The sequence below is a fragment of the Apostichopus japonicus genome, chromosome 9 (genome assembly GCF_037975245.1).
Source record: "Apostichopus japonicus isolate 1M-3 chromosome 9, ASM3797524v1, whole genome shotgun sequence".
In the NCBI taxonomy this organism is placed as follows: domain Eukaryota; kingdom Metazoa; phylum Echinodermata; class Holothuroidea; order Aspidochirotida; family Stichopodidae; genus Apostichopus; species Apostichopus japonicus.
Genome location: NC_092569.1, coordinates 11670359 through 11690971, shown reverse-complemented (window position 1 = coordinate 11690971; position 20613 = coordinate 11670359). Strand labels below are relative to the sequence as shown.

The 20613-nt window shown below is 34.3% G+C and overlaps 2 protein-coding genes across 2 annotated transcripts; both read left to right on the top strand.

Annotated features, from left to right (window-relative positions):
• The first annotated feature begins 8185 nt into the window (after window positions 1-8185).
• On the top strand, window positions 8186-19009 carry LOC139974086 (uncharacterized). Its single transcript, XM_071981008.1, has 8 exons — window positions 8186-8328; window positions 13524-13569; window positions 14133-14302; window positions 14562-14826; window positions 15547-15758; window positions 16165-16383; window positions 17164-17428; window positions 18399-19009. Exons 1-7 carry the CDS (start codon window positions 8251-8253, stop codon window positions 17296-17298), a joined length of 1125 nt encoding a protein of 374 aa, XP_071837109.1. The 5' UTR covers window positions 8186-8250; the 3' UTR covers window positions 17299-17428; window positions 18399-19009.
• Window positions 17317-18661, top strand: LOC139973871 (fibrinogen-like protein A). Its single transcript, XM_071980754.1, has 2 exons — window positions 17317-17428; window positions 18399-18661. The coding sequence occupies exons 1-2, from the start codon at window positions 17317-17319 to the stop codon at window positions 18659-18661; spliced, it is 375 nt and encodes a 124-aa protein (XP_071836855.1).
• Window positions 19010-20613: the final 1604 nt, after the last annotated feature.

Genomic DNA, 20613 nt, shown 5'->3' with positions numbered 1-20613 from the left:
ATGAATATCATTATTTAGTGCACTGTATAGATCAAGTTTAGGTTCAAACTTTTAAGATCACGTCTGCTAAGCACGCTACATTTCTTATAATGAAAAATATTGAAAAATGAATGTTATACAAAGTAATATCTGTGATATCTTGTTAGACAAGAAATATATCAAACTAAGTCGGACTTGTAAAGATATAACACTTGTAAATAAGAAGTAAGTCCTATAAAATACATTTGTCGTTTAAAGTTGATTTCCCGTTATTTTTTTAAATTTAAATTTTTTTTAGGACAGGTCTAGTAAAGAATTTAGAGCACGAAACATTACATTCAGCTATAGTCCATAGATATATATATATATATATATATATATATATATATATATATATATATATATATATATATATATATATATATATATATATATATAAAAATTGTGGTTGTGTTGACGTATTAAAATTACATGTATAATAGATTTAAAAGAACAGTTGATTTTATTAACTCGGTGAAAGAAAATAGAAGTGAAGCCTCCATCTAAGTGTTTCGTAAGATAACTATTTCACTTAACTGATAGTTAACCTACATCACCTATTAAGACAACTTTACTATTTCTAATTTTTATCTCTTGATAATTGAACAGCTGAGATGTGAAATATTCGAAAATCGAATAGAATACCTTCCCGAAAATTGTAAACTGTATTTCGGTACCAGTTATGGTAAATACAACTTGGTGTTACAAACATTGCAGTGATCATAAATGTTTCATCTTCAATTTTGAAAGAACACCAAAAATGATATTTGATGTGAAAAAATAACGGAGTTGTTTAATCTTTGTCTGCAGTCCACAGCCTAAAGATATCTCACCCAACCACATCAAAACCTTTTTGAGAAACTTACCGTTATTAATGCAAGGACATTCCATCCCATCAACAATGTGAAAAAGTTGACGCAGAAAAGTTCCCTTCTTTGGTACTCCATCTTGCGAGCCCTGTGCTTTGCGAATGATAACTGAGATTATCTTCAGGAATTATCTTCGCCGTTTCACCTCAACTGCGTAAATTCTCGAAAAATAAGTACCGAAGACGCTTGTTGAAACTTTGAAAGGTTGTTATCGTATTACATGACGTTTGCAACTAGTAAACCATCCCATCTTGACAAGTCCCTTCTAGTCTTCCGTTAGGATGTATGTAAATAGAAGCTACGAAATGTCTCGGAGTGACATAGTTGGGTGTGACAGCGTTCTAATGCGCAAATCTGCAAGCGGCTGATGTAATTTTAAAGGAGGAAGTAAATGAAGATGTAAATGAATGAGTCTAGTATGACATCCTATTACATTACGATATATTGTATATGGACAATATGACTGACGGAGGATGATGGACGGTAAGTCTAGTATGACATCCTGTTACATATACGATACATTGTATATGTATAATATGACTGACGGAGGATGATGGACGGTAAGTCTAGTATTGCATCCTATAGTATAGACAATGTATTGTATATTTATGAAGTATGGCCGACGAAGAAGGAGAACGGACGATAAATCTAGCAAGACAACTTTATAGTATAGACGATAACTTACATAAGTATAATATGACTGACGGAGGAGGATGGACGTTAAATTAAATAAGACATCCTATAGTATAGACGATGTTGGGTGTTGGGCATATAAGGGTTTCTTGAGTCCTTTTTGAACATTTTGCTGCGATTGCTATCCAAATTATGATGAAGCCATGATGGTAGCAATCCTACTTAGCCCCGATAATCTCGCAGGACAGATTATGATTGTACGTACATACAACACTTTCTGAAGGTGTTGATTGATTTCAAAACCAACTAGGTTTATTGAGACACTCGTTGACTATTCTAGCAATGTTTCGAAAAGGACGCCAACAAAAGCGTCAATTTCTGTTATATCGTTTAATGCAGACTCACAGCAGGTATATCCGACTGTGTACATTGTCATCGGCTGTGAGACAGGGGTGGGACGAATCCCTGGGAGCTGCAGCATTTCAGATAGTTCTTGCCCTTTCGGCGAGGGAAAAAAAATACATGTCAGTAAGCTGTGCTGTGCTGAATGGCAACTGTCTCCTTCATCAAATGAGTTTGAAGTTAACGGTTGCACCTGAACATGTTTTCGAATCGATATTCGGGTTGAAGATGAGGGAGAGGTGGAGAAGTCAGATGGAATTGTTAGTCTAATTGTAAGATAAATTGAAAAAAAATACATGAAGTCATACTCACTCACTCAACTATATCATAGCTGTATTCCTCCTCCACAACCATCCTCACCCCGCTACAACACCACCTCATGAAAAAACCCATCTCAGTAATGATTCTGGTAGGGAAGTAGGGAAATTGTTACAATATTCGTAGTAGACATCCCGCGTGTGCTTTGATCATTTAGGGGGCCGTTTCACTTTGGATATTACCTGGTATGTCTGTGAAAACCCACTGTAAATTTCCACTTGAAGGTTATCGGAAATACTAACAAATATGCAAGAATGTAAGCAAGTGGTCCTTCATTAGTAAAATTTCAATAATCATTTTTTTGTCACTCTAAAAGTTCATATTCACACTGAGATATTAAATTGTCTATTTTATAATCCACAATGACATGGACTTATTTGGAGGATCAGAGTAACCCTAACAGAGTCCTTTTGAAAGCTTTGTAGCATGCTAAACTTTGGGGCCCGATACGGATGACTTTGAATACTTTGAAAGAAACTACCTGGCAAGGTTATTTGTTGCATAGTATGGAAATTATTACTCTGTAAGTGATACAGATAAAGAGTTTTTTGCATTTTAAATTACCATTGCCTTACATTTAGGCCAGGTTTTGCTGTACCATAAACTTAACTATCAATTTAAGTAGTTGTAGGGTTTTTAAACTGACTACTAGCTCAGAGATTCAAACGATACATCGAACAGCAGGAAGAGGCAAATGAGTCGCGATTGCTTCTTTCCATGTTGAGCGATTTATCAGTAAACAGTATTTGTCTTCAGCTTACCCTCTTCCCACTTACGACAACGATGACTAGACTTGCCAAACTGCGGCAGGAAATGTGTACTTGAAGCTACAGCTTATGCGCATGGTCAGTATGATAAAAGCTTACCAAATGTATATGTAATGAGTGATTTGCATCTTATTATCACAGTTAGGCATACATTAATTGATGTATGCTTTAGAAAGATAGTTGCCAGCGGGGATGTGTATACTAATGGAGATTTTTTTAAACGTTGGAACATTAATGAGCAAGTCTTGCTAAATGCGTAACCGATTTGAACGTTATGAAAGTATGACGTGACTGACGAGTCGAAATGCTATTTCAAAATTTATTAAGGTAATAATATATACCTGGGTTCGGCTTTATTGGTCGAATTGTTAAACACCTTTACATCTGAGAAAGTATTTTAGGTAAGTTTTTTGCCTGTTCTTCTCAATTTTTCTTGTGTGAGGTGCGAGGTGTAACCGGTCAGTTTTGTAGAGTAAACAGTACTAATGAACTTTCGGTTTTACTTTGTTTTGTTTCTCATATTTGTTTGGTATTTTCTATTCATATCAGCGTGATTTCAAGGCTTCAAGATTTACTCTAAACTTACCTCTACAATTTTTATCTACTTCAAGTCTTTGCATTTTACGTTGTCTCTTCTTTGTTGCGTATGTCTGATCGAAACCAGAACGCCGAATTGCTTAAATATGAAATCACATCAATAACGAAATAAAAACTAAAGTTCTGTTTTTGGTCTGAACTTAAATAGCAGAATTTGTTTCCAGTGACATATGCTCTGTAAGGAACTATAACAAGTTTGTGCATTTGAACATTGAACAAGTTGAACATTTAACGTAACATTTTGGGTTTATTCTATCTATATCGTTTACATTTGTCTCCAACTACCCCCCCCCCCCCCAACACACACACACCCACTTACCACTCGCATACTCCATACACTCTCTCGCGCGAACTCACACACACACACGTCTACATTTACTTCTTACCTATTCCACACACTCAAACCTCCACAGTTATGTTATGTTGAAATATGAAGGTCTGAAGTGATTTTCAGTCTTCCGTCTTTAAGTTATTAAAGTTACCATTTGATACACCTATAACACCAAACAGGATATTACCGGAAACTACATGTTATTCAAGCCTTACAGTTATCAATATTTATGTCTCTGAAATTTGTTTACTTGTTCTTGTCTCTTCGTAACTTTTTTTCTGACAATGACATCTCACTCACAAATGGCGAATTGTTTCCTGTTTAGCCTATATAACTACCATTTGTACACTTTACGTGGTATAAAAGGCTGAGCTTTTATAGTACAAGTATATCGGTTTTAAAGACATCCCAGTGAAGTTTTCATTCTCTTGTTTGAAAATGAGGCAAAATTAGGTGTTTAACGCAAGGATAATTGGAATGCACTTGTAAGCAGGTTGTTTCTGAATTTGCTGAATGGGTTCTAAAACAGAAGATATTATTAGCTGCCATTGACAATTTAATCTCAACGTTAAGGGTTTGCTCTTCCATGTTGAATCAACGAATCACAACTGGTACTATTATTTCCTCATGAATATTTGAATGATTGCCAAAGTGTCTATGCCTCATCGCTAGAGGCAAGGTGCCGAATGAGGGGAAGTGCTTGGTCAAGGGGCAGTGCACCAATTTCATATGTGTTTCGTTCTCAAAACTCCATATCAGAAAGGGGAATTATGGACATACTCTGGTAATTTTTTTTTACAATGCCGCAAGAAATCAATACTCATCTCCAGTTTTCCAGTTAATATGGATTTAACCGCTATGCACCCTGATTAAACTTATATTTTAATAAAATAGTCTGGGTAAGTGGCCGGGGAATGGCATAAAGGATCCTTACTACCTCATATCTGCCTTATTTCTTAAAATAATCCATGTTGTGTCGGTATGACAGTTCCCATTTCATATTCCGCTGTTTGGCTTTTCACGCAATACGATATAACTCCCTTCTTGCAATGATCTACTAGCCCTACTATTCTGTAACAGTTCCCCTGTACATTTTATACCTACCTCTATATTCGATGCCGACTGTGATATGTGTGGCAGGTTTGTATGTTACTGGTAACTGATACATGCTACGTTATATGAATTTTGACCTAATGGATAGGGAGACCAGTATTGTGAACATGATTTGGGTGTAACATAATCATCACGTACCTCTACCTACGACAATCTACCCCTCTCTCTTCAACCATTTACCTCATTACTAAACCCAACCCATAGCCCTGTAACATTAAACACCCTATTCTCTTACCCTAAACATACCCCTAACCCTAGCGCTTATCGTTTACCATCATCAATTCATATTACTTGTCTAATGTGTCTTCTATGGGCCATACCCTCGATTGTTTTTTTTTACTTATTTTTTATATAATTTTTTATGTTTTTGTTTTACCCTCATTTTCACCCCCATACCCTCGATTGTTGTTGCTCTTCAGGTTTAAGAGATATTTTCCATTTATATTTAAATCTAAGCGCAACCCAGACCCACCAACACGAAAAACCAAGTGTGCGTTCCATCTGTCCTGAATTACCAATCAACATATATATAAGATTTTGACATTGAAATAGGATACTGTAATTTAACTCGTATGAAGACTTTCTGTTTGTTCTCGTGGTGTGCATTTCACATCAACACTGGCGGATCCGTATAAGATAAGATTGCCAACAACCTAAAACTGTGGCGCTTATTACTGAATACCTTTTATAATTAGATTAATTATTATTACCACTGGATGTAATAACATCGATCTATGTTATAAGTTATATCTCAGTCATTCAATTAATTGATACAGACAAAATTCTTATCCTGCAAGGCTATCAAACATCTAATCTTCAAAATTCACTTGATGGAAGTACGAAAAGACAGATCTGTGTGTATTTCTACCGACGTGGATAAGTGTTATTCTGCTACTGAAGTATATCATCATCCAATGTGATATGTGCTTACAATGCTATGTGCTTAAAACGTGAACATGTGATGTTCACGTTTGATTTCACTTTTCAGTGCAAAGGTAAACTTGGTTAATAAGAGGTATTGCCAAGACACTCCTGCAGAAGAGAGTAACAAAATACCACTGATAAAGCTGCGAACGAGATATTCATTTGTTTTCTACCATCTTTATATCACCACAGCTTTTGTCTCTCTTTAAAAATATGTCATATGACAATCTTTTAAAAAAGTAGATATTTGTAAAAGCGACAGCTGATTCTATCACACACGCATTAAGTAACTTTGAACATATATACCCAAGTAAAACCACGACCGATAGCGTAGTGTTTTTAAATATTAAAAAGAGCAACCATTTTGTAAGGTCCAGTATACCTTCTCAAATTCGAAGATGATCTAAACGAACTTCACAAGGTTATTAAACTTTACAAGAGATATATTCTTTTTGCTTTGATTATATATTGTCATATCGGACTTGGAAGCCATCCAGGAAGCATTTCCTCACAATGTCCTAATTTCAACAACACTTCGTTTATTGAATGCGGATTTTGTCGCGTTGTAGGTTTTTTTTTTTTTGGGGGGGGGGTACACTTGATCACTTAGAGCAGGGGTGGGGAACCTTTTTGAATAAATGGGCCAGATATAAGAAGTAAAAAATTAACTGGGCCGCACCTAACCAACGACCTGCTGTTGATTTCAAATATTTCATTCCGAGGACTTTCAAGCCATAGGTGTGTGTACTAAATCTGTATTCCAAAAAAAAATATGATATCAATACAGTACAGTTGATAATGAATGGGGATAATAGGCATTCATTAGTGCCGATAAACTTAAGCAACTAGCTCGTTTTTTGTGATGATGCAAAATATATTGACTTTTTTTTTCTTTTTCTTGAGACATCTCACGGGCCGCAAAGTAATCATTGGCGGGCCGCATGTGGCCCGCAGGCCATAGGTTGCCCTGACTTAGAGGATTACGTACACGTTCGCCATTCATAGCACTATTATTATAAATGATTATAAAACTTGCAGATTCTTAGTCAAGGAAGCCCGAAGATTGGGTCAATTATTCTAAACCACTTCATTTCACCAAAGAACTAGAGTATTCAAAAGTTACACTGCATATGCATCATGTGGTCGTGTGACTAGTTAATCGGTCCAACCTGTGTATGCCATCATAATCTGCAACGGTGTGAGTCATAGAGTTTAGCAGACGATCATCTCCAGTACTTGGTTTGATCATGTTCAAAGTGAGAGAGAACATATATCCCGCTCCATACTTCTTTTTACACCTCAGGGGAATGTATTATTATTTATACACACAAAAGGTAAGGTTTCAAAGAAAGTACCTGTATATATTGCCCTACCGGTTCAGAGTCGGTTAAGAGTGTACGCATCGTTCACACTTGAAGAAGAAATAAGTATTATATACGGAAGGTTTTAAGTTCTTCTTGTGATCTAAATTCACTTAATTGGTTGAACTGGTTCTTTGTAAAACATATAGTTTAAATTTTAATTGGCCCTAAGAAGGCAAATACAACTAAAAATTCGACATATATACAATAGAAATTCAGATGACAAATATAATAAATCGAAAATGTTCAAGATATTGAATTTATTTGCCCAGAACTGTCATGGTAACTACAACGATAAAGAATACATTGATTTAACACGTTTCCTTCTTCAATAGTTTGTAAAATACAGCCAAACAGAAAACTCTCTGATTTGTACATTTATCGTGTTCAATTCACCAGAAGCAAATGAAGCAATATAGCTATTATATGTCCATGTGTTATTATTTTCACATTAATTACTCTACTTGCACAAAATAGATTAAAATATATTTTAGAAGACAATTATTACAAATTGACTGTTTCCACCTGCTTTATTAATTTAATATTTATACTATGAATATTTCCCCTACGACCGACGTTTATGTAACCCCATGAACCTTTGCCAATAAAAGCCTATTAATACACACCGCATAATATAATCATACGTATATCCGTGTTGAAAAATCTACCGATGTGGATAAGTGACGTTTTTCACCAAAGTCATAGTGTTGAAGGTTATTTTATCAGTTTAATATGACAATTAACACGATGGGCAACACTGCTTATGTCCAGCTGCATGGCCAGTCTCCTCTACTGTAGGCTACAGGTTAATTTATGTGGCTTAGTATTTTGTAGCTTCACCTTAGAGGAAATCATTATCACCGCTTACATCAGAAGAGAGCAGGTCACCGAACACTACAATTCTCTCCATTATCAAGATGATCAGCAAATTGTGCAAAGTTTTTGGAGTTTTTCTTTTCTTTTGGACAACAGGCTGTCTCTTTTCACAACGAGTGGTGAGTGTTAGATTTTGATATCTTGATACTTTGTTATTAACGCTCCCATTAATTAATTCAATTAGCTTGACGTGTTATTTAGCTGCAGGTAATATTAAGGTTCAGTCACCATGATAGAGTATACCAATTTATGTAGGTAACGTTTCCCTTCCCAGCAGTAAAAAAAAAGTTGTTGTGTTTCTAATTAAAACTTCTTAGGTATTAAAAGTTATCATTATTAATCTTTTCACTGGAAAATAATTTGAGCAAACTTATTCTGGCCCATACTTTTTATTTTAAATGCAATATTACCTTAAGTTCTTGGAAAAGCATGTAAACTAGAAAAAAATACAAGTAATTAATTAAATTTGTCAACAGTTTATCATCATTTTAAGGCAAATATGTCATTCATATTAGATTTATATTTCATTGACTCCTTTATACCAAAGTCAAACACTTTTATTTTATAGAAATAAATTGTGAATATTCTCCACAACCTTGTCTAAGAATCAATATCAAATGTTAAAGATAGTGAGTTTCAAAAATTGGAACATTAATGTTGGTTTTTTCGCATAACTGAACACAGCAAAACTAATTTTCCTTCCGAGTGAAAATTCCAAAATATCATTAAAGCCTTGCCTTGAATTAAGTAGTATATTTTAACAACTCCAAACAAGTGTTTCATTGACAGCTAGTCAAACAAGAACTTGATTTTACAATTGATATATAGTAGTTTTCAAAATTTATGAAAATGAAAGTAAAAATCTATTTAAAGTGACAATTGATCCTAATTGTGCCAGTTTAAATGCCTCAAAATTACGAATAAAAGGATAAGCTCCCATGAAGTAGTATTAATGAAAATATTAATCGATTCATTTAAATTTGAGATACGCTGATAAGACAAAACTTTCTTTTATGGTATATTCTGCCTTTTAAGCTAACATTAGAAAAAAAAGTCGGAAAATTCAAACGAGATCAACGTATTTTTGCATTTTCAAGTATTTTTTGTTAGAATTTACCAAAGCATATATTTTCCTTGTTACCAAATATAATATGTGTGGCGTTTTTATTCAAGTTGTTTTCAAGTTTACACAACTGACTTTCAATAAATCGTGTTTTATCTTCAAACTCTAAAACATACTATTCGAAAGTAATTTTGCCTTCATGTTTAGCGCTAACTGAAAATTCATTTCAAGCATATTTAAAAGAGAATAAAAGGTTTATAGGAAATCTTCTAACAAATCAAGCTATTGCATCTCCCGATATATTAGTGGTATTTACACAAACTTGTTTAAATGTTTAATTTAATATCATTTACGATCGTGGAACTTAGCAAAATAATCATATGTTAATTATATCACTGGCTCAAACTGTAATCTCTTTTCTACATAAATTTAATTCGTATACGCTTTAAGCCTTTTAATTTTAGTAACAACTTCAAGTTCTAAATAATATGCCAATAATCAAAAGCTATCACATATCATGACCTAAATATTGTCTTTCTTACCTATTTCTTCACTTTCAAAATTTACGAAACAATGGAACCTTTAGAGCCAAATCAAATTAGTGACGTTATACATAGACCTGCAAGTTTACGTAAGATATACCTGTGTCAGGCTCTGAAATTTCTATATCAGAATAAAAAGTTTATTTGATCTCTGTTTCTTTAATCTAAATTTAATTGAAAGCAGTTTCTTGTTTTAAAAAAAAAAGTTAAGCAATCCAATTTTGATATCCATTCTGGAAACCTGGATTTGGGATTTGGGAGGATATGATTCATACAGAACATGTTTCATTTTGTTATAAAAATGTGAATATAATCTCTATTTGCTGGGATCAATAGTTTAGGTAAAAGTATTTTTTAATGGTTAAAGGAAGAAACAATCAAGTCGCAAACAACATTTTGTAAGGACTAGAAAAGTATTTTGAAAATAAACAGCATCTATCATATTCGTGCATTGCCAAAGTAGTGACAAATATTCTAATGGGGTTTTGTCTGATCATTTTCAGCTGTTATCTGTCGTAAATGTTGACAAATTGCAAGTCATAATTTTTAATACACATCTATAAAAAAGACGTGTTTCGTTAATTTGAATTCATTTTTTTTGTTCGTTTGCTTATTCGACGTCTACTCACTGATGTTTCACAATCATGAATAATGAACAGTATCGCTCTGTAAAGATATGATTCGTAAATGATAACAATGTTATGGACACATGTAACGTTAAATGATACATTGAGAAAACCATCAGCATGTTCTCTTCATTGCTATTTTATAAGACGTAAGCGTTTTTTCAGTAGTAAAAAAAAAATAGACAAATGCGGTTTGCCTTTAGTCATATGACATACACCGTCTCCAGTATATAACTTTTAATTTGTCTTAAACTTTTATTATTTTAATCATTATTAAATTAGAACTTCAAATGACGCATTTCTTTCCGACCAAAATATATTCTTGTGCTAACAACAGGATTTATCGATTAAAATCAGGAAATAAACGCATTCAGAACTGTATTTGCTCTGTATCGTTAGAAGGGCATGGTAACGTGTTATAAAATATAAGTTTATTTAAACCTTTCAATCGGTCGAAATACTACACAAGCAAATTTTGTTTACCATCTCCTGTTTTCTTGCCTAGGAGCTGACCCTGTAGTTGCTGTTGTACCAGTATCCATAAGTTTCATTTAAATTCAAATTTATTGAGATTTTGCTGTACGGTCGTAAGGAATTTGCTGAAATATAACTACAAGGAGCATTCCGATGCTAGAAATTGTGAAGCTAGCTTCAAGGACGAAAATATTTGACACTATATTAGTAATAACCCTTTTCCATATTTGTGTATGCTTTTTTTTTTAATCATGACATAAATTCAAATCATTCAGTTTTCGCACTGCAGGAAATCGTTCGATGCTCATTTCATGGAACACATATTAGAACACATCATTTTTTTCCTTTATGCTATTGTTGGAAATGTCTGCTGGAACCGTATAAATATCTGGTAGAATTTCGAACAGTCATTTTCCGAGGTGCGAGTATTTCTTTTAATCGATCTTTTACAGAGTGAAATCATTCACAAGTCTGGAACAGAATCGGGATATTATAATAGTAAATTATAACTCAATATTAAAGTCCCACCCCCCACCCACCATGAAAGCAGAGATTTTGTTTGCAATGTATTTTACACCTCGTAACACAGAAAATTATCACCCAATTTTTGAAAAGTCTCTGTTACAAAAATCTGCATCGGGAAATCCAGCTGATAGCTGTGTATGTTTTGTTATTTTTTAAATAAAATTGTAGTACCGTACTTTGGTATTAATTCCATGGTACTTATTTTAAAAACAATAAATAAATTTTGTTTTCATAAAATAAAGTCTTCTTTACTTTCGGGCATAGCGTATATGTTTGGTTAATGTTAAATTTACACCATTGCTGATAAAGTCTGCTTGAAACGTGTGGAAAATATCTTAAAAGCATCTGTTCCAATTTATTTCAATATTTCCTCACTGTAAATTTTTGCAAACTAAGATCTTATAGAATGACAAAACTCACTAGTTTGGAGCAAAATCAGGATATTCCCATCCAATCAGTGTTTACCAGGAAGGTATAATAATTATTTGTTCAAGAATTAGATTTTCCCGTTTGGTTAGTTAACAGCGTTTGAATCATCAACAAAAAGGGAACAAATTCTAAACTTCTTTGTCATGGTGACATCCTTGTTAGTGTAATTCTCAGATACAAATAAAAAACAGTTAATGACAGGACGTAGGTATCTCCCCGTCGCCCAGAAAATAATACTTCTTTTAATCATTCTTGAAAAACATTTCTACCGCGGAAATGATGATGACTGTGTATCTTCAAATTGTTAACAAAATTTTATTTTAAATAAATACAGCTGAATATTTATTGGGATACAAATGAGATTGTGTTTCTAGACCATGATGGTTTTGTGACTAAATTGTGTCTCTAGGCCATGGAGGTTTTGTAACTAAAGTCTGTCTCTAGGCAGTGGTGGTTAGGTAACTAACTTGTGTCTGTAGGCCTTGGTGATTTGAAGCTAAAATATTTTTCTAAGTAGTTGTAGTTTTGTAAGTAAAGTGATGAGAGCACGGAGGCAGGTGCCTCATGCATCGAATATTATATACAAAATTGTCTACCCCTTTCGCGACCTGTTTGCTAATTTAGGGTTCTCGTTGTAATATTGATGTTATCTTAAACGTACTCTACGCAGCCGCCTGGTTCGCTTCTGGTGAAGAATGTTACTTCAAAGAGCTCTAATTACAAATGCTCCAAGACACAGTAATATTTAGTTGCTCACAGCTTTATAGCTTTTGTGGATTTCTTTATCTAATTGTGACTGCTACTTCAAAAAACACGATTTTTGAGAAATCTTTGTCTCTTAAAAAAACAGGGAAATCTTGTCATTGACTATTCTTCCTTTAAATTAAAAATATTGTTTTTCGTGACTTTATCATTTCTGCCAATACAAGTATTGTGATTTTGTTGTCACAACTTCCCCAGAGTGATTTTCGAAGCGCAATATGTTTGATATATTTGTGCCAACCAGGAAATTATTGCTAAATGATACTTCGTTTATGTTTAAGAGGCATAGATATATATCAAAGTACTAGATAGAATATCTAGGTTAGAGAAATTGCCTTTTCCTAAACTTGTACGTCTAATGGCTCTGTAACGCTTTCAACATAAATATGCGAAGTTGTGAATTCATTTGTTTATTTTACAAAACGTAACTTATATCTAGGTATATTAGGGTGATAGTAGTGTCGTTATATAGTCACTCGTTCCAAATGATATACTCTCCGTTAAGTTTGTGTATTTGATATCAACAAACAAGCTTCATAATTGGAGGTTAAATGGATAAGCATTTGTTAAACGAATTTACAATTCGAAACATAGCCTGATTAATTGCATTGTTGCACTGCGAACTAGAAAGTTCCAACTCGTTCCATCAACCTACTCACCTCCCAGATTTTTTCGCATGTAGCAATAAGTGGCGAGTTAGGCAGGACGGTATTGTCACCAAGCCAGCCCCATGCACCCCTCCCAATACACACACACATTTACCACACCCTGCATTGCAGCATATCAGTCATTTAAAATACTGAGTAAAGTATACATCACCTTAGTTACACCTGAATACGTAAATTTGCCAAATAACTGCGCTGTTATATTTTGTATTAATTTCCATTTGACAGGATGCTCTACAGACAATCAATGACAACACTGGTGATACTAGTGTGGGTAAGTGAACTGGGCAGGCCTCTAATCTTATGTAAATGAGTCATCAAAATATGACGTCATGATTAAGTAACATAAAAATTATACGAATATGTGGATTAACGTTATAATTATGATGCTATTTCCTAATCAGTGGTTATTAAACGGTCAGTGATAATAGTTTAAGTAAGTTAACTTTGCAGTCCTTTAATGTTATGTAAATGAAGTCTTCAGGTAAGACGTCATGATTAAATATCATTAGAATTTCTTGAATACATAGGTTTATGTTATATTTGTGATGTTACTTCCTTAGCAATCGTTATTAACATTCAGTGATCATTTCTTGTGAATGTTTTATACAAATATACTTTTCGTTTTCTTTCGATTTCGAAAGATTTGTGTCCTTCAAATGATAAGTTGGATATCAGCTAGAACAGACAATACAGCGTGCTAAATACATTAATATTAAAATACGTTAATATTTAGATTCATCGCATGCTAGTTAGACATGACAATAACATTTTATTTAAACTTCACTGTTAACCAACTCTCAAAAGCAAACCAATTTACTTTCTTGGACGTACTAGGTTCGTCGTTTTTCTTCTACCAACAATCGAATTACCCGAGAGATTGCAGAGAAGTCCAGGAGCAATGTTCATCTCATAACTCTACTGGTGTCTTCATGATCAAACCAGATGGTTATCTAGAACCGTTTGAGGTTTACTGTGATAACGCAGACAGTTCTGGTGGATGGACGGTAGGTCTCTACAGTCTGTTTACTTTTACATGTTTCTTTCTCTCTTATTCTGTTTTTCTTTCCCTCCCCCTTTTTATTTACCAATTTTTCCGGGTGATACCACAATAGGTAGATGCGCATACATAATGCACAGTATGCATATCCTGATATAAAGCATTATAGACTATCTTTGGCAAAATAATGGTTTCTAATGACGTTTTTTTCACAATACACACATTAATGACTTTGATATCATTTCCTAAATCATTTACCCTGTTAGGTAATACAACGTCGCATTGACGGTTCCATCGACTTCAGTCGTGACTGGAACAGCTACAAGTCTGGCTTCGGCTTTTTATCTCAGGAATTCTGGCTCGGTAATGAGAAGATTTCTCACTTGACCAATCAAAAGAAGTATCAATTGGTGATTGAGATGACGTCATCACATGGTTCCTTAATCCGTGCTTCTTACGATAACTTCCGCATTAGTGATGAATTCAACAACTTCAAGTTGTTCAGTCTCGGAAATTTTTCTGGAAGAACAGGTAAGTTATATCAACATTTCTGCTTAATATCCTTAATATTTGTTCCCCTTAGCCCAGTTATCAGGTCAGATGACCTTTAGTTCACCACAATTGGCAGCTTGGACTTCATATAGCCGTATCAGGCGCGGATCCAGAAACCTGTGATGACCCCCACCCCCTCCCCTTCAACGCAACACAAACAAATGTAGTTATTGGCACATTCTTAAGTAAAAGCCTTATATTAGACATATTTTATAGCCTAAATCTGCAATCTAAAGTCGAAACTTTTTTTCTGGGAGAGCAACCGCAGATTCCCTTACATGGTAATCAGCTTTAACGACCCATGTGCCACACTGCCTTACTGTTTACTTCGTGGATCTGCCAATGTTTACCCAATCACCAGTGTAACTTGTACCTTCCATTTGCTATTTGTATTACTATTATGTGAAACAGTAACTTAAGGAAATTACTGCTTCATTTTTAGGCTGACAACTAATGGGTTCAGTTTTGTCAGGTAAACAGTTGCCACGTATGTTAAGAGCTTATCTGAGAACAATAACAATATATGATGATATCGCTAGAGATCATTTACACCTGGCCATGTGTTTGTTTTTCTGATGGAGTATGTTGTAATATAGGCATTTGATACAAGTTTCACAGCGTGTTCATTGCAGTTAAAATACACAACGAAGTTTACACCATCAATATGTTTCAATTTTACCGACATATTTATTCCCGCAGACGTTATAACACTATGTCCCTACAACATGGTCTATAGAAACTGCAGTAACTCCTGTCAGCGGACTTGTGGTGCTCCAGAAGTGTGTCAGGATGGGGTCTGTAATGAAGCCGAAGCCTGTGTTTGTTCCGATGGATACTTCATGAAGGGATCAGACTGTGTACCTCAAGAACAGTGTGGATGTTACGAATCAGAGGGACAAACAGTTATTCCAGTAAGTTGTTTGTTTTTCATTTGATTTGTAAACTTTTAGGCAGTCAAATCTGGAGCTATATGTCAAAGAATATTCACTATGACAGTTTTCAACAACTATTCTACAAACAACAGCATTGTTGAAGATTTCTCCATATAACCAGTCAGTCACTGAAAATACTATCTTTTATAATGAATGCAATATAAGTTCAATCAAACTCCAATAAATAAATTAATTTTTGAGTCCATTTAACTATACGGTTATAGGAATACCTGTCAAATTATAGTTTACTCCGCGTAGGGAATTTTAGTGCTTACAAAGGGACATTACGATACAGAACAGTATTTACCATGGATGATAAGAAAAACAACATCAGGGTTAAATATAATCTGTAAACACTAAAGTGGAGAATAATTTTGTGTTTCAGGAAGGTGGCTCTTACGTGAACCCTGCATGTACAAGAAAAGGTGTTTGTACCAACGGGCAGATCACATGGGATGAAGAATATGCATGCCATCCTAAAGATTGTCAGGTAATTTACGAGGATGGATCCGAGGATAACGATATATACAGAATCAAACCAACCGGGTGGACCGGCGAGGCCTTTGAGGTTTACTGCAACATGACTGACGGAGGAGGATGGACGGTAAGTCATTCCATTGATCATAACCGCATTGATCACACTTATTAGGTAATACACTGTATTAAACTACACTTTAGATATTGTACCACAATGAACACACAAGACTACACTACATTGTACTGTAACAAACATTATCAATACCCTAGCTGCACGTAAGAAAATACAATGCATTACATTGCACTACAAAGCACTATTGTACACAAAAGTACAACAGTGATAGAATATACCTTCTGGTCGATTGTAGTAGAATAGGTATCTTGACAAACAAGTGTAAATCACATACCAGTGTAGTGACCGTTATTGATACAAGGCTATAAATAAAAATGGATATTCGTTCTTAATGGATTCACTTTAAACCACAGTTACCATATATCAAAATTACCCTGTTCCATTCTATATAGAATATTAAACGATCAGTAAAATATGCAAATATAATATATTCTTATAGTGAACAAATACTGAACTGTATTTTCCTTCAGATCCACACTGAAGCCATTACTATGTATCTGCTTTCTCACGATTTAAAGATCCCTTTCAAACGTTTTGTGATTTTGTCATACTCTCATTACAGGCTAATATCTGCAGTAGAATGAACGATCTACGTAATGGAAATTGCTTTAATGAAAAATGTTTTAAAGAGGTTTTTCTTTATCAGTTCCTTGAAATTCGTTTAAGTCAACGATTTTCAACTCTTATGTTTCTTAAAATGTGACAATTTAGTTAATAGTTTGCTATATTTGATCATGACAAAAGTATTCCTTTTATTCACACTTTTAAACAAAGGTTTTTCAACGTCGTGTGGATGGAACCGTGGATTTCTACCTCGGATGGAGTAGCTACAAAGAAGGTTTTGGAGATTTAGACCACGAGTTTTGGCTTGGAAATGATAAGCTTTCTATCTTGACCAATCAAAAATGATATGAAATTAGGATTGATATGGTGAACAGAGATGGTACTCCATATTATGCCAAGTTTGACAACTTCCGGATTAATGACGAAAGCGATAAATATCGGTTATCTCAACTTGGAACCTACAGTGGAACAGCGGGTTTGTTACAATTTATTTGGTAACATACACATCCTTTAGATATCTGCACACTTCTACAACTATAAATGCTTCTACGGTCTGTACGTAGTTAATTGTTCTTTATCATTTTTTATCTTTGGAATATCATATTATAAGGTTTCCTACATATATTTGACCGAAGACTTTAATAGGTAAATGATTTGCAGTGATAATGCAGTCATATATTAACATGATGACGAGTGGATGGATTGATTTATCCATATTTCTCTTCTTGAGATTTGTATCTTTCCTTTCATAAATCACTAAAACAAAGACACAATAAGATTACCAACCCCATTAAATATCAACATCAAAGTAAATCATTATCATAACATGTTCTTGTCCAATTTCAGACCTACACATAGACACCTCTGCTATGCACTGACCTATGCACACACGTCCAAGCAGCAATCATGCACCATATATACAATACTTACTTCGAATATACAAAATACAAAATATATCAGAAGGGCAAACCGAAGATTCAGGACAAAATGTTTGATTTTGTGTACTTTGCTAACACCAAAGATGCCGTACCAGTTAACACTACTTCACTACGGTTTAGTCCATTGAAAACAGTATGAACTTTATGATACACCTTATTATACGTCAATTCTATAAATGGGATTAATTACTTCATCTTGCTTTTTTATGTATTTTATTTCATTTTCTTTTTCTTAGTCATTAGATATTACAGCATAATATGGAATTTCACAGTACCGAAATATAGTTTTGGTATAAATAAAAATAAAAAACTAATAGAAAGAAACTAAGAATAATATACGATAATATTTAATTTGCATTAGTGGCATAATGACTGATAAAAGGAAGTTAATTCATTAATGAAACTCTTAATAAGTAAATCTCTCATGTCAAGCAACATCAATATGTCTGATTTTTAGTGACCATTACATGGAATGTTAATATATCTGAACTTTGTTCTTCTTTGCAGACTCTCGCAGCAACCCTGATGGTTATGCTCTTCGATATCACCTCAACTACCAGTTCACTACCAAGGACAGTGACAGCGATGTCTATGGTTCCAACTGTGCTGTTCTTTATCACGGTGCCTGGTGGTACAAGAATTGTGATTATTCCAACCTCAATGGAAACTACCATGCAAGCCAAGGTAGTTATACCAGTCCTTATTGGTATTACTTACCCGGCAGCTATTACAACATCAAATATACAGAAATGAAGATTCGTCCCTTTTAGCAGAGAGCACGAGGGATTTCTAGACAAAAATGCGTATACAAATATTTGAGCAGATCGAAGTTGTTTCCTTTTCTTCAATAAGTATATAGAAATCATCTTACTTGAAATATGGATAGAAAAGTCACGTGACTGATATTGAAGAAAAGTACATCGACGTCACAATAAAGTACAGGAAAACAATGAATATACTCCAGTGATGACGTTAATGTATATCAAGATATATCAACGCAATACACCGTAGTAATGGACATGTTTCTTGTTCTATTATCAATGTTTGCTCATTTAAAAGAAATATAACGTTGAATATTCTAAACAATAAATTGAAATTACAACCTTCAGAAAAATAAACACTTCTTTTCTCATATTTACCAATTTATTTATTTCAATTCCTAATTACACTGGATGATGGATAAAGCCCGGTGTGACCTGAAAATGACAGAAACGAGCAGAGTATCCGTATGGTTTTAGCACCCACCCAAACCACCCAACCCACCCCCTCACACACCGACACTGCCACTCAACAACTTGATTTAAATATTGTGTTCTTCGAAACATCGTGTGGCAATTTTATTTCATAACATTTTGTGTAGCATTTGTAATAACACAATTTGTTACGTGACAATGGACTAAATACTGACAGTAGAAATTGTTACTCTCCTTGTGTCATCTTGGAACGTTTAAATCGTTGGTTTCAGAAAATACGGAACCGTAGAAGTGTCGTTTTAATATTAAGAACTCTTTGTTAATATTCTGTTGCATTGCAATTTCAACACTATGGTTAATTGTATTAACAGTTTTCAATGAAAAAAATCAACATTGTGGTGCAAATTAATTATTTATCAAATGGTATCAATTTAGTAACCATTTCAGCAATCTGCAGGAAAATCATTGATTAATTTAATTTCATGAGCCTAGTCAATTGAAACTTTTGCAACGTAATAATTTATTAAGTTTGCATCAGATGGTAAACAATTCAAATTTTGTTTATTTTCCCAATCTTATTTATTTTCCCAATATTATGCCAATCTTAAACAGAAAAATAAGCTGTTTTCCCCATAAGGAAACTGTATGTGCGTTACAATACACAACGTCTACTTCTTTCAATATATTTACATCAAATTACCGTCCGAATCTCACACAGCTAAAACGAGAATGAATCGATTCTCTCTGAACATTCCATTAGACCTGCTGGTAACGTTAACATTGACCATTGTGACACGTGCCCTAGATATGCGTCCGGCCGTGGTGTACTCATTTTGCGACCCAAATAAAGATGTGATTACTTACTGGCCTATGAAGGAAATCCAAGAAAATTCGTTTCCGAGTACCGTTTATGCCTAATTAAGGACAAACATGTTTTAAACTTAATTGTTTAAATCTCTCCTCTTTAAAAACGAAGGAATGAGAAGAAGGAAAGTAGGGGATGAGGTAGGGGGAGAGACAGAAACGAAGAGGGATGGGAGGGTTGAACCACCCAAGGCAATGATAACGGGGCATCAACAAGAATAATAACTCAGTTTAGAGCTTGTAACTTGCGAAAATGATAGACATCACTTTTTCTCAATGACATTTAATTATGTATCCCAGTAAGCTTCGTGTTGCAATTCAACATCGACTCTTTGAAAAAGATGATTTTGTCATTCAATGTGTAAGTCTCCCAAGGGAAGGTTATAATGACGTCAGCAAGGATTTGGGCAAGGGCTTTCCTAACAGTTACGTTACCATCGGTTACAGATGTTGTCAGGATACATTCCAATGTTATGACGTTTACGTCAATGAAGGCAGGCAAGGTAACAAACGTATTGCTCATCAAAGGGTTCATTGATGGTGACCAATAACAGCGAAAGAAATAGACGAGACAGCGTCCATGCACATGAGAATTGGTGAACCAGAGAAAACATGAAGAATCCTTGGCAAGACGTTTTATCTAAACCCATCTGGTATAGTTTCAT

What these genes read in the sequence shown, in the direction of transcription:
- LOC139974086 (XM_071981008.1), top strand. Translation starts at nt 8,251, where the DNA reads ATGATCAGCAAATTGTGCAAAGTTTTTGGAGTTTTTCTTTTCTTTTGG. An exon ending in ACAGTTCTGGTGGATGGACG is followed by an intron (nt 14,303 to 14,561) that starts GTAGGTCTCTAC and finishes TTACCCTGTTAG; the next exon opens with GTAATACAACGTCGCATTGA. An exon ending in AAATTTTTCTGGAAGAACAG is followed by an intron (nt 14,827 to 15,546) that starts GTAAGTTATATC and finishes TTATTCCCGCAG; the next exon opens with ACGTTATAACACTATGTCCC.
- LOC139973871 (XM_071980754.1), top strand. Translation starts at nt 17,317, where the DNA reads ATGGTGAACAGAGATGGTACTCCATATTATGCCAAGTTTGACAACTTC. An exon ending in AACCTACAGTGGAACAGCGG is followed by an intron (nt 17,429 to 18,398) that starts GTTTGTTACAAT and finishes TCTTCTTTGCAG; the next exon opens with ACTCTCGCAGCAACCCTGAT.